The 13,477-nt window shown below is 41.3% G+C and overlaps 1 protein-coding gene and 1 long non-coding RNA gene across 3 annotated transcripts in view; both read left to right on the top strand.

Annotated features, from left to right (window-relative positions):
- LOC149390477 (uncharacterized) overlaps window positions 1-8,547 on the top strand; it is a 91,626-nt gene extending 83,079 nt beyond the window's left edge. Inside the window, exons 2-3 of one of the 2 annotated variants that reach the window (XR_016300149.1) lie at window positions 6,233-6,438; window positions 7,377-8,547. This is a non-coding gene — a long non-coding RNA (uncharacterized LOC149390477). The remainder of the gene's footprint in view (window positions 1-6,232; window positions 6,439-7,376) is intronic. The other variant, XR_016300151.1, reaches the window with a different exon arrangement.
- Window positions 8,548-8,981: 434 nt separating this feature from the next.
- Window positions 8,982-10,160, top strand: LOC149390476 (uncharacterized). Its single transcript, XM_089619778.1, has 3 exons — window positions 8,982-9,597; window positions 9,765-9,955; window positions 10,065-10,160. The coding sequence occupies exons 1-3, from the start codon at window positions 8,982-8,984 to the stop codon at window positions 10,158-10,160; spliced, it is 903 nt and encodes a 300-aa protein (XP_089475904.1).
- The last annotated feature ends 3,317 nt before the right edge of the window (window positions 10,161-13,477 follow it).

Here is a 13,477-nt window from a genome sequence, read left to right as displayed (position 1 = left end):
CGAAACCACAGCTCAATTGTGGAAATCTCTCGAGTAATTCTTTGCCTCTCAAGTTAGGGCAAAAGTTTCACAGTACAAGAATGCACTACGAAATCTGAAGAAGAATTCAATGTAAGTGAATGAATACCTGCTTAAAATTCGCAGCCTCGTCGATCTACTAGCTCTCGTAGGTCACAAGACAGAAGTCAAAGAGCACGTGGATGCGATTCTTGAAGGATAGCCTCCGGAATACGAAATGTTCATTGTCTCGTTCAATATGAGACTCAAGCCAAACACCGTCAACGACCTTGAATCGATGCTTCTTACTCATGAAGCTATGCTTGAACGGAAGAACAGCGACTTAGAGGTCCTCAACAAAATCGCGATGGCGAATCTTGCAAGATCTGGTCCTATCTTCAACTGTCATCACCGGAGGAATTTCAACAATCAACCATCTGGCTTGCAGAATTCTCCGCCTCAATCAAGATTCAATCAACAAGGTCAAAGCTACAACACAGGTCGAGGTAACTTCAGAGGAGCTCAGAACTTTCAATCGCGTGGAAGAGGAAGAAATCAAGGCACTGGTAGAGGAAACTGGAAAAACAACAAACCTCTTTGCCAAGCGTGTGGAAAGCTTGGACACACAGCTCTTCAGTGTTACTACAGGTTTGATCACTCTTTCACTACACCAGCACAGCTCTAACAAGTCAACTCTGGGAGTCCAGTTCAAGGAAATGTAGCTCAGGTCCAGACCTATCCTAAGCAATACGTTCAGAGTGAAGCTTCATCTTCACAGGGCTTTCACGCTGAAGACAGTGGCCCTTATGCCATGAGTGCTACATCAGATTCTGCTTGGTTTCCCACAGATGATGCTGACTGGTTCCCTGACTCCGGAGCCACAAACCACATTACAACAAACATAGGACATCTCAACTCAATGACAGACTACCATGGCAATGAGCAGGTTCACATGGGAGATGGTAAGGGATTAAGCATTAAATATGTTGGTTATTCTGATTTTAACTCTAACCTTTTCCCTGACAGAACCTTGTGCCTAAACCAACTCCTTCATGTCCCTAAAATAACTAAAAATCTCCTTAGTGGCTCTAAATTTGCAAATGCTAATAGAGTCTTTTTTGAATTCAGACCTGACACATGCTTTGTGAAGGACATTTCTACACATGATGTGCTCATGAAGGGTGAACTCAAAGGAGGTCTCTATGCTTTTGACACTTCTCAGATCAACCTGTAAAAGTCTCCTAAAATGTCTAATAACCATAACTTTGTTACACAGACTGCTTGTACATCTGTACCTGAACCTAGCCATCACAAATTCTCTTGTAATATAGCCTCTACTTCCCCTGATTTTACTACTTGGCACAATAGGCTAGGCCACTGTTCAGAGTCTGTAATGAAGTCTATTTTACTCTCTTGTAATTTGAAAACATTGAATAAAGAGTCAAGTTTTGTTTGTTCTTCATGCTGTGTTGGGAAAATGCACAAGTTTCCTTTTCAAGTATCTCAACCTAGGTGCACTATCCACACAGATATTTGGGGACCCTCTCATATGCTCTCTATATCAGGCTATAGATATTATATCCATTTTATAGATAATTTTTGGATATACACATGGATATATCTTCTCAAAGCTAAGTCTGATGCTCTTCAGTCCTTTAAACACTTTAAAGCCCAAGTAGAGCTCCAATTAGGAACAAAAATCAAAACCATTCAGTCAGATGGGGGAGAGGAATACATAGCTTTCAAAAATTATCTCTCTAAAAATGGTATAACACATCAATTTTCATGTCCTCATGTTCATGAACAAAATGGTTTAGCTGAGAGAAAACATAGACACATCATAGAAACAGCTCTAACTCTTCTTTCCCAAGCCTCAATGCCTCTAAAATATTGGGATGAAGCTGTTAAAACCTCTATGTTTCTAATAAACAGGTTGCCTATTCCAAATTTACAAAACTTATCTCCTCTAAGAGTTTTCTTCAACAAAGATCCAGTTTATACAAGTCTCAAAACTTTTGGATGTCTTTGTTTTCCTAATTTAAGACCCTACAACAGTCATAAATTCTCTTTCAAATCTTCACCATGTACTTTTCTTGGCTATAGCTTATGTCACAAGGGTTGCAAGTATATGTCCAACACAGGCAGAATTTACATTGCTAGAAATGTTATATTCAATGAGGGTCACTTTCCCTTTGCTAAAAACAAGCCAGAAAACCACAAATCTACAATTGTCCAATCAAGCCAGAATATTTTAGGAGTTGTCGTCAAAAACATCTCATCCATACCTATACAGCCTTGTGTCAGTCACCCTCATACTGATGACCAACATGTTTATAATGCTAATCCCATGCCAGTTGAGTGTGTTTCATCTCCTAGTCAAATAGGTTGTGTGCCAGAGGATGTCCCAAGTTCACACTCATCTCCCGAGCCAACTAGTTCAGGGTCTGAGACTGTGTCCTCTTGCCCTGTTGACCTGCATCAACCAGAGCTTACTGCAGTTGCTGGTTGGAACACCCATGCCATGGTCACACGCTCAAAGAATGGCATCTCCAAGCCCAAAGCCTTCTTGCTCACATGTAGTCTTCCACTGATTAAGAGGCTCTCTTGCATGAAGAGTGGAAAACTGCTATGACTGATGAGTATCTCTAGCACTGCTGACGAATAACAAATGGAGGCTGGTTGATCTCCCAGCTGACAGGAGGTCTATTGGATGTAAATGGGTAAACAAACTCAAGGAGAATCTAGATGGTTCAATCTATAGGCACAAGGCCAGGTTAGTTGCAAAAGGTTTCCATTAAGTTGCTGGCTTAGATTTCTGTGAAATCTTTAGCCTTGTGGTCAAGCCTTCTACTATTCGAGTTGTGTTGTCCATTGCTATTGATAGAGACTGGATTGTTCATCAGTTGGAAGTGAACAATGCCTTTCTCAATGGAATTCTCAAATAGAAGGTGTACATGAAACAGCCATTTGGATTTGAAGATGCCTCTCAACCCAATGTTGTTTGTCGCCTGATAAAATCCATGGTCTAAAACAAGCACCAAGAGCTTGGTTTGAGAAGCTTCACAATGCTCTTCTAAACCAAGGATTTCAGTCTGCAAAATTTGATCAATCCCTGTTCATTCTGCACACTGACAAGCTGACAGTGTTCACTAGTACAAAAAATACTTTTGGGTGCGAATTTTTTCGCACCCAAAAGTCCTTTTTCGCACCCAAAAACACCTTTAGGTGCGACTTTGGGTGCGACTTTTCCGCACCCAAAAGTCCGCACCTAAAGGTCTTGGGTGCGAAAAGTCGCACCCAAAAGTCATAACTTTCGGGTGCGACTTTTCGCACCCATCTTCGCACCCAATTATGACTGAAAGTATGTTGAAAATAGCGGAAAAGTATTTTTTTGTGAGAAAAAGTCGAACCGAAATTTGGCGGGTAAGCTTTTGGGTCCGAATTTTCGCACCCAAAATTAATTTGCATTAACCTTTGGGTGCGAAGTTCTGCACCCAAATTTGGCGGGTACGCCTTTGGGTGCGACATTTCGCACCCTAAAGGTATTCACCTTGACTTTTGGGTGCGACTTTTCGCACCCAAAATACCCTACCCTCCATATTTGTTTGTCGCACCCAAAATTCATCCGCACCAAAAAAACGGTATTTGTAGTAGTGAACGTTCATCTTGGTGTACGCAGATGATATCCTTATTAATGGCAGTGACAACCTTGCAGTTCAGGCGATAATCAAGGAGCTTAATAGGAGTTTCTCAATATAAGATCTTGGTGAGATCAACTATTTCCTTGGCGTGGAGGTCAAGAAAACTTCCCAGGGTCTTTTCCTATGTTAAACAAAGTACATAAAAGATCTTACTCAAACCAAGATGTTGAATGCCAAGTCAACAACAGCTCCTCTTATTTCTGGGCATAAATTTATGGATTATGGAAGTAAGCCTTTTGAAGATGTTCACCACTATAGAAGCATTGTTGGTGCTTTGCAATACTTGACAATCATGCATCTAGAACTTGCCTTCAGTGTTAATCGTGTTTGTCAGTTTATGCAAGCCCCACTTGAAGATCATTGAAAGGCAGTTAAGAGAGTCCTCAGATACTTGAGTGGCATGCTTCATCATGGTCTGCACTTCACCAAGCATCGTGAAAAACTCAATCTCTCAATCTAGTTGGCTACAGTGTTGCAGATTGGGGGTCCGGTGTACTAAATAGGAGGTCTACGACTGGCTATTGTCTTTACCTGAGCAACAATCCGATCTCCTGGAAGTCGAAGAAGCAACACACCGTGTCGAGGTCATTCACTGAGGCTGAATACATGAGTCTTGCATCTCTCGTCGCTGAGGTCAGTTGGACTCAGAACTTACTCACTAAGCTTCATGTTCAAAGCACCAACCTACCTACTCTATGGTGTGACAATGTGAGTGCCATTCATCTCGTTGGGAATCCTATTCTACATGCTCATATCAAGCACATTGAGCTGGATATCTACTTTATTAGAGAGAAAGTTCAGCGTGGCCTGATCAAAGTCCAATATGTCCCTGCCATTCATCAAATAACAGACATTCTCACCAAAGCCGTTTCCAGCTCAGCTTTTCCTAAGATGACGTCCAAGCTCAAGGTTCTTGACTGGAGTACCATGAGCTTGAGGGTGGTATTGGAGAAGCTGAGCCAGCTCAGCATACACGTGCACTGACAGCGTGTACTGGCGAAGCTGATTGTAATATACGAACTTTTGTAACGCTCGACTTGTGGATTTGAATAAAATAAACGAGCTTCCGTTTGTTACAATTATGTTTTGAGTGAATGATGGACGTATAAGTTTCCCGAGTTAATTTAAAATATATTAAGGTAAGGAAAAATCTCGGAATAAATAAAGGAATTATCGAGTTTATCTCGACTAATAAATTATTTCCGATGAAATATTCCGGAAATTAATTTAAGAAATAAATTCTCAAGGACGAGAATTAATTCCGAGAAACCTTAAATATATTTTAATTAATTTAGAACGAACGAGAAAATTCTCGGTTCGAATCATATAATTATAATCCCTTCGGTTATGGGTCTAATTAAATAATTATATGAAGAGGACTTGGTTGTAATGATCTTTAAGGGACCCATTTGAAAGAAAACAAGGAAAAGAGATTGATTCGTGAAAAATAGGATAATGATTGGTTTGCCACGTCATCAATCAAAGAAGTGAAATCTTATCTTAAGTGATGTATATCACTTGGTCGGCCAAACCACACCAGCCCACGCGAGAAAAAAAAATATAAAAGGAATCTTCATCTTCTCCTTCTTCACGCCAATCACCTGCAAGAAGAAACAGAGAAAAAAAAAATCGGCAACAACAACCACCCAAGCCATTTCTCTCGGCCATCATCATCTCTCTTCGCCATCTTCTTCTTCCTCTCTTCTTCTTCCTCGCCTTCGTCGCCTTGTCTCCCGCGCGTCTCACAGTGACCGCGCGCGCGCGCTCCGGCGAGAAGAACGGCCGCCGCGAGCTCACCCAGGGCCACCGACCGAGGAAGGACGCCGAGAATCTAGAGTGAGTGCGCCGAGGAGTAGCAAACGGGGTGAGAAATTTTCTCCTCTGAAATCAATTTCAAAGTTAGGATTTTTGATAAATTGATTTGGGGGTTTTGGTTCCGGGTTGGAATCGGTGGTTTTGGCTGTGTTTAATTGATGTTGGAGCTTGATTATTGTTGGTTTTGACTGATTTCTTGGCTGGGTTAAATTTTTGGACGACTTGGTTGATTTTGGTCACTTGGCCGTGAGCTTGGTTTGCTTGTTTTGGCCGTGAGTTTTTATGGGTGTTTGATAGGATTTGTAAGCTGTTGTGTGAAGCTTGGATGTTGAAATTGTTTGGTAGATTTGTAAATCTTGGCCGTGTGGTTCTTTGTTGTGGCCGTGAGTTTGCTTGGCCGTGAGACTTGTTTTGGGTATGTGATTCATTTTGATTATCATGTGGAATGATTTTGAGTCTCGAGTTGAAATTTGTGATTTGTTGAGATGTGAGATTTGAATCTTATGACAAGTCTAGAAAAGTTTGTGACAAGTCTAAATTTTTACGACGAGTCTAGAAATTTTCATGACAAGTCTAAGGATTTTGTGCCAAGTTAGTTTGGATTCGTGTTCGGTTGTCGACTTGGATGGGCTCGAGTTTTGAGTCGAGATGTCGGATTTGGAATTTTGGAATTAATAAGAGTTGGATTTAAGGAATTAACTCGATGTCGGATTCCGTAGTTTGATGACAGATTTGGACAGACGAGCGGGAACCGGACGAGTCAAAGACGACGAAATCGGATTTTGAAATTTTCAAGAATAGAGTTATCGAAATTAAAGCTCGATTAACTCTTCTTTTGACGTTTCGACAAGTGTCGAGTATCACGGAGAGCGTGAAAATCAAGACATCGCTGGAAGTCGTCAAACTTTCTGTCGAGCTATTTCAGGTAAGTGTGGAGACATAAGTCAACTACTTACCAAGGGAATAATCCTGTTTACGTGCATTTACGTGTTAATAATTATAAAGAGTAGAAAAAGCCTTAAAAGACACAAATACTAAAGATTAAGGCTTCGGCCACTCTTTATGGAAAATTTTAGTTGGGGTTTTACCCATAGGTTCAAACGCTAACTTGAACCAGCCACGTTACTACTTTGTTGTAGTTAGATCCCTCTGCTAACCATAGAGTTTGGCTAGATCTGAGGTGACAGGAGAGCATGCTGGACTCTCGGATTCGAGCCGAGGGTAGAAGTACCGGGAGTCACGTCCTGAGTCTTCAATCTAAAACACTTAACGAGCATGAAAGGGAAACCATAATTCTTTCGGGATTTATCCCGAGACGCTCTCTTGTTTGTAATTAGTTGTATACTCTATAAGCTAGAGTATCCAAATAATAAATAATGTTGTCGGTGGTACCCACGAGTTCCGACTCGTGTTGAGGACTAAGACGGTCCTAATGGCGCTGAGTACTCCATGGGCGCTGCTGAGAGCACCCCGTTCTTGCAATGGGAAAGGTCGCCCCGGCGAGCCCATTTGCTATGTCATGACGCATGTAGCGCCGGCGCCCAAACGAAGATGGTACCACTAGTGGATCCCAGACAGTCTTAAAACTCTAAGCCACTGATGACTACTGCTCGAAGTCTGAGGTTGGCTTCTTGTCATTCCAAGGGTTATAGCAGTGGATGTTGTATAACCTTGTGGAATGGCAAGTGATAGCGTAGAGCGAGGCCCCGCGTTAGGCATGCTCTTGAATCATATGCATCTGCATTCTGCATTTTTATGTGTTTATTTGCACGTCACATGGCATTAGTTGTTTTTCTTTTCCTAGGTTAGACTCCCACTTACTGAGTCAATCGACTCATAGTTTTATGACCCTTGGTAATGTAGATAAGGGAAACGCTTGTAAGCGGAAAACAAGATCGAAGACCGAGACCGAGCACGTATTGCCTTGACCTATGGGCTATGGGGTTTCTTAACCAGGGGTTAGTCTCTTTTGTTAAAACGTTCCGGAACGTATTTGTATAGGAGTCGCTATAAGACTCTAAGTTATAAAAGCGAAAAATTTCCCCGGATTTTCGCAAACTATTTTAATATATAAAAGTATTATGATCTATTATTTAATATGAAAAATATGAGAGTTGATCGGTCGCGGCTCGTGGGCGAGCTGTCGCTCGCGGGTCGTGACAGATTTTGTGGTATCAGAGCCTCAGGTTTAGCCGTTTCTGTAGACTTGGGATACGTGTTCTCGGTATAGGTCACGAGTATGCCATGTGATAGTATTGTGGTTAGAGTCGACCTGTCTAGAGATATGTTTGACGTGATGCAGGATGAGTTGCTATGAGTTAGATCTCTCTTCCCCGATGAGATTCATATGTATAACGATGCGGTCACGCAAATTGCTCTGACTGCAAGTACGTTCAGTGTCGTGAGAGGCACCACCACTTAGGGGCCGGTGGATCGGTTTGACTTGTGAGTGGATGAGTGTCGTCTCGACGCTTCACTGCTTCCGTGCGAGTATCGTGATGACCCCTCCTTATTGGCCAACGTTGAGTCGATGGACTCGTTTAACCGCTGACGGCAATCAGCCGAGTTTGGGAGATGTTTCAAAAGGTGATACAACACACGTTCGAGGCCAGGGGAGAGGGACGAATGGGAGGAGCAAGCTCACGGATTCTACCAGCTCGGTTTGAATCGGTTGTCCGATATAAAAATCGATTTGTCCAAGAGATTGTGGACCGGTGCCCGATGTGCTCGAGCATGGACGCCAGCGAGGTATCGAGTATTGGGAGCTGTGTGTAGAGCTCCAATATCTGACGCTGGAATCTGATTGTCCCTCGTATGTTATCTTGCAATTGCAGACTGAGTTCCTCGTCATGAAGCGATGTGGTATATGAGTACCATACCCCCGATGATTATTTTTCCGGTGGTTGTTCCGCATGATGACGAGAGGGTTGAATTTGACGAGGGAGATTTCGAGGAGGATCCCGCTGAGCCTTTGGGTGACCCAGCTGCGTAGACGTTTGCTTGTCAACCATGAGAGTGGTTGCTTTGTGTGTGTAACGAGAGAACTAGCATTTTGTGTTTAAGTCTCTCGTTGGACTAGGCCTTGAGAGGCTAGTTCGTATTGGTTATGCATTCTCGTTATGGTTGATTGTAATGCTCAATCATGCCCATCCTCTTATATCTGAAAATAAGAAGGAAGTGGGGTCTAGACGAGGTACGTCTAATAACGAGAATGTTTCAGTTGCGGATCTCACAGAGATTAGACGCATCCTGACAAGTTTGAGTTGATGCTACTCGATGAGATGAGCATAAAGAGCGTCAAAATCAAGCTCTGCTCAACGAATAAAGCAACATCGCCGCACGATCGCGGATGTCTTATCGAGATTGAACGCGCCACCCCAGCCGAACCCTGAACCTCCAGCCCAGGATGAACGACTCGAGGAGCCACCGCAAGTGACTGTGGATTCTCCAAAAGAATTGAACTTCTAGATGTCAGACGTCGTTCCTCCGGTAGGTGAACCGGTGTACGAGAGGTTTCGGAAGCAGAAGCCTCCGACTTTTGATGGCAACGTTGAACCAGCTACGGCTGAGAAATGGCTGAAGAAGATTAAGCATATCTATAATTATATGCAGCTGTCAGACACTGAGAAAGTGGCGCGTGCTGTAAATCAGCTGGAGGATGAGGCCAGGAGTTGGTGGGAGATAGTGGCGTCATACGAGGATGTTCAAACAATGACGTGGGTACACTTCCTCAATCTGTTTCGTGGAACGTACTTAAACGAAACCAATTTATCGAAGAAGGTGCGTGAGTTCATGACCTTGAGTCAAGGTTCGATGTCTGTCGCTGAGTACACTGCGAAGTTTGATTCGTTGGTAAAGTTCGCTCCTTCTATGGTACCCATAGATCAGGCTCGTAAGATGAAGTATATGCACGGGCTTAACGTGAATGATGTGAAACACGTGGATAATGGAGATGTTGGGCCCCGCACTTATGCAAACTCCGTGCAAAAGGATTTATGCGTCGCGGGTTGGAATGGCAATGAGCATGCCCCTGCCCCGAAATCAGCTGCCACAACACCTTCGGAGTCCGCTGATGCGAGTCAAGGTAGTTTGCGGAAAAGAGCGAAATTTCAGTAGAGGTGGCAGGATCGGCAGCAGCAAGGAAGTGGAACGAGGTCCCAACAAGCTCCAGTAATCGGTTCCAAGCGAGTTCGGGGAACCGTTCACATTAGGTGAACCAGGAAAGGAACCATGGGAACAACAAACGTTCAGGGTCATCTTCGAAGAAGACCCAATCTGCTGGTGGATCACAACTGTCCCAATACAGTAGATGCGGGGTAACGCACGTAGGTGAATGTTTTGCCCGTAATCTGGTGTGCTACCGTTGCGGGAAAGAGGGTCACCTGTCGCGGGTATGCAAAACTCCGGAAGAAAGAATCCCCGCCTCGAAAGAGCAATCAAAGGTTAAGGCGAGGGTGTTCTCTATACGTTAAGATGAAGTTCGAGCAGGATCGTCGAATACGGTCGCATGTCAGATTTTCGTAGACTCCTTCTCTGCATATGCATTGATAGATTCACGAGCTACGCATTAGGAAGTCTGATCAGCTAGGTGGAAATAGGAAGAAGTTTTTTGTATCCGTTCTTGATGGCTACACCTTCCGGAGATAGATATCAGTCGATGTACTGGTATGAGAATATGCCGATTCAGGTCCAAGATCGGATACTAAAGGCGAACTTGATCGAACTGGAAATGGTAGACTATGACGTAATCCTCGGAATGGATTGGTTGTGTTGTCAATGGTGCCCACAAGAAGAGTAGTAGTCTTTATTTTGTACATTTGATGTAATAAAGTCTCATGAAGACTCTTGCTTGTAATTGCCTATTCATTCATTAATAAAGTTGAAACGTTCATTCAATCTTCCTTGTCTGAAGCTTTATGATAAAACCATAGTCTTTTAGTCCATAAACAAACTTAACAACTTACGAAGAGACAAATGTAGATTTGCATGAACAAACTCTTCGTAGTTTGCTTAAAACGATATATTCGCAATCTTAGGGTCAAAGGACTATTGACCTCAGTATGATTGTTAGAAGAATCTATGATGTCTGGTTATGAGGCATTGAGAGTTAGGAACTCTATAGTTCTTCTAGGTATCTTCCGAAGGTACTGAATTGACCAGTGCACTTCTAGAGACAAGATAAGAACAAACCATTTAACCTCTTATGTCTCGAAGTCACTATGTATGAATTGCATCATGCTTACCTTAATCCTGAAATGAGACATGCCATTTCACACCTTAGTATTCTCATTTGAGAAAGTCAAAGTTCGGACTCACTATGTGATTCCGAACAAGGCCTATTGGTGAAGTACTAAGTTGTGAGTCTGTCATGAGTAACTTTGTGAAGTTCTCATAGATATGGAATTCATGTACAAGATTGCTGAAATGCAATGTATGTCACCTCATGCTTTGTTCCTTGGAGTGTGAATAAATGAACTGGCCAGTGTCCAAATTGAGTCTCGACTCTTTTTGGATGAAACAATGTGACTTGTTAGCTCCTCGTCAATACATTGTTTCTAACTTATTCACAAGCGACAAAGGAGTTGAGGAAATAACAGCTAGAAGGGTAAAATGGTAATTTAGTAAATCCCGACTAGCTGATGACATTCATGAAGGGTAAACATAGATAATATTCAGTGGATCCACTCATCATAATTAGGTCGAATTCTTGAGTAGAAAACAAATTCATTTGAACCGAGAGATTTTCAGTGTCAGCTCTTTAGTGGAGTCAGTTGGCATTAAGCTAAACTTGGAAAAGGTTTGTGAACTTTTGAGTCCAAGTGTTTAGCTAAAGCTTTGTTCATTTGGGTCCATGAGGTCACTGTCACGAATCACATCGATAGGAATAGTTAAACTGGAAGCTAAGTCAAAACAAGAACGAAAATAGTGAAAAGGGTATTTTTGTCTTTTGAGACAAACGATGAAATGAATGTCAATAAATTTTAGACAAGGTCATTTTATGACATGTTTCACTCTGCCATGACTTGATCATTGGGCCTTGTGAATTAATTTCATTTCATAAGAATTTTATTGAAAATTCTTAATGGGTCTTTCACATGTTGTCATTAACAAATGAAGAAGCTTCTAGAAGCTCCTTCTAGATGTGAAATGGGCGCCCAAATACCCAAGGGAAAGAGAAATTATTTTGTGCATAAATGTATCAAGATACTTGCCAAAAGAAAAAGAGGAAACAAATTTCCTCTATGAGGAAAGCATAAGTTCGGCCAACACAAGGGAAAGAGAGAGACAAACTAAATGAGGAAACAAATCCAAGGCTTATTGAAGCACATGTTGGACGTGCAAAGCAAGGGAAAAAGTGGAAATAAGATTTCCTCATAAAGGCTTGGAAAATAAGAGGAAACTACTTCTTTCCAAGGCCAACCCTTCTCCTATAAATAGGACCCTCATTCCTCTCATTCTATTCATTCAACATAAGTTAGAGATTGAGAGACTCTCTCTCTAGACATTGTTGGCCGCCCCTCTTCTCTCTCTTTCTAGTTTCTATTTTCGATTTTTCTTGTCTTGGCACCTAGGTCCTCACTCGACCTAGTCTTTAGCTCTGCGACTTTGAGACTCGTTCTTAAGTCGTAGTGTTTAAAAGTGCCCACTCACTGATTCCTTCTTTTCGAGTGATTTAGTGATAGAAACTATCGTGGTTGCTCGAGTTCCCGAGGAAAGAAAAGAGAGACGTGCTGCGAGGGGAGACGAACGTTGCCAACCTTCCAAAGGCTCATCAACGTTCAAGCATCAAAAAGGTTAGTAACTTTTATAGCTCATATTAGTTTTTATTTACATGCATATGCTCTTGTCTAGGTTAGTAAAAACTAGTTTTACTTAAAAAGAAAATTTTTAAAATTCCGCCGCTTAACGAAGCGTTAAACTTTTTCTTAAACCCTAGATCGATTCCAACAAATGGTATCAGAGCTATGGTCAAAGGAATGCATGTGCATGTTTTTAAATTATGAGCTTGAAAATCGTTTTCGAAAGTTTACTAATTTTGTGACAAGTTAGAATTGTAATCTTAGTTTTTTTTTAATTTATTGCTCATGCCTTTAAATTAAAAACCATGTTGATTTTCTATGAGTTTGGGATGATGTTAAAACACATTAGAATCAGTTCTAAAAGTTTTTAATTTTTTATATTGAAAAACGTGTTTTAAAGGTTTGAGAATTTTCGAGTAAATTTTGTGACTAGTTTTATTTTCTTGCTAGTTTCGTTTATTTACTTGAATCGTTTTATGCATGTTGTTATTTCTTTTATTCTATGTTATTACCCTGCTAATAAAACACAAATAAAAGCTTTAAACAATATCTTAAAACGTTCCGTTACACTCGATTCTTTTTCGCACCTAAAAGGACGAAGCTTTAATTTATTTCTTTTTCTTCGAGCTGGAATGTAAACCCGCATTAAAAGCGGCATAACTCTCTGCTCAGAAATCGAAATTTAATGATTCTTGAATCAAATTAAAGCTCTGTCTGTCCTCTGTCCAATGCCACCGGTTTCGGCTCAAAAGGACATCGGAGCCGCCAGTTATGGCGATTTTACTCCGAGGTGCGCGGCTGTCTGAAACTCCAGTTTTTTAGAAATCCGGATTTTCAAACCCCACTACCATGAGTTATAGAACTCTAATGAGAAAACTTTCTTGAGCAAAAATGTTTTTCATATGATTATAAACATGATGTGTAAGATTAAAATTTTTTGATTTTTGAAAGTTTAATTGAAATTGAATTTTTACAAAACTAGTTTGAATTTTGAAAAACCGTTTTCACTTTCAAACTTGAAAATATTTTGTCATCCAAATCAAATAAGTTTTCAAAATGTTTTCAAAACTATATCTATATCACATATGTTCAAAATCTATATGCTCTTGAAATTTTGAGTGGGAGGTCTCTTTGTAGACAAAACCGAAAAATAAAAAGATGTGT

The sequence above is a fragment of the Urtica dioica genome, chromosome 7 (genome assembly GCF_054948205.1).
Source record: "Urtica dioica subsp. dioica isolate 48M chromosome 7, U.dioica_male_clone48M_v1_H2, whole genome shotgun sequence".
NCBI lineage: Eukaryota > Viridiplantae > Streptophyta > Magnoliopsida > Rosales > Urticaceae > Urtica > Urtica dioica.
The sequence above is the reverse complement of the archived record's forward strand: the minus strand, read 5'-3'. Positions and strand labels throughout refer to the sequence as shown.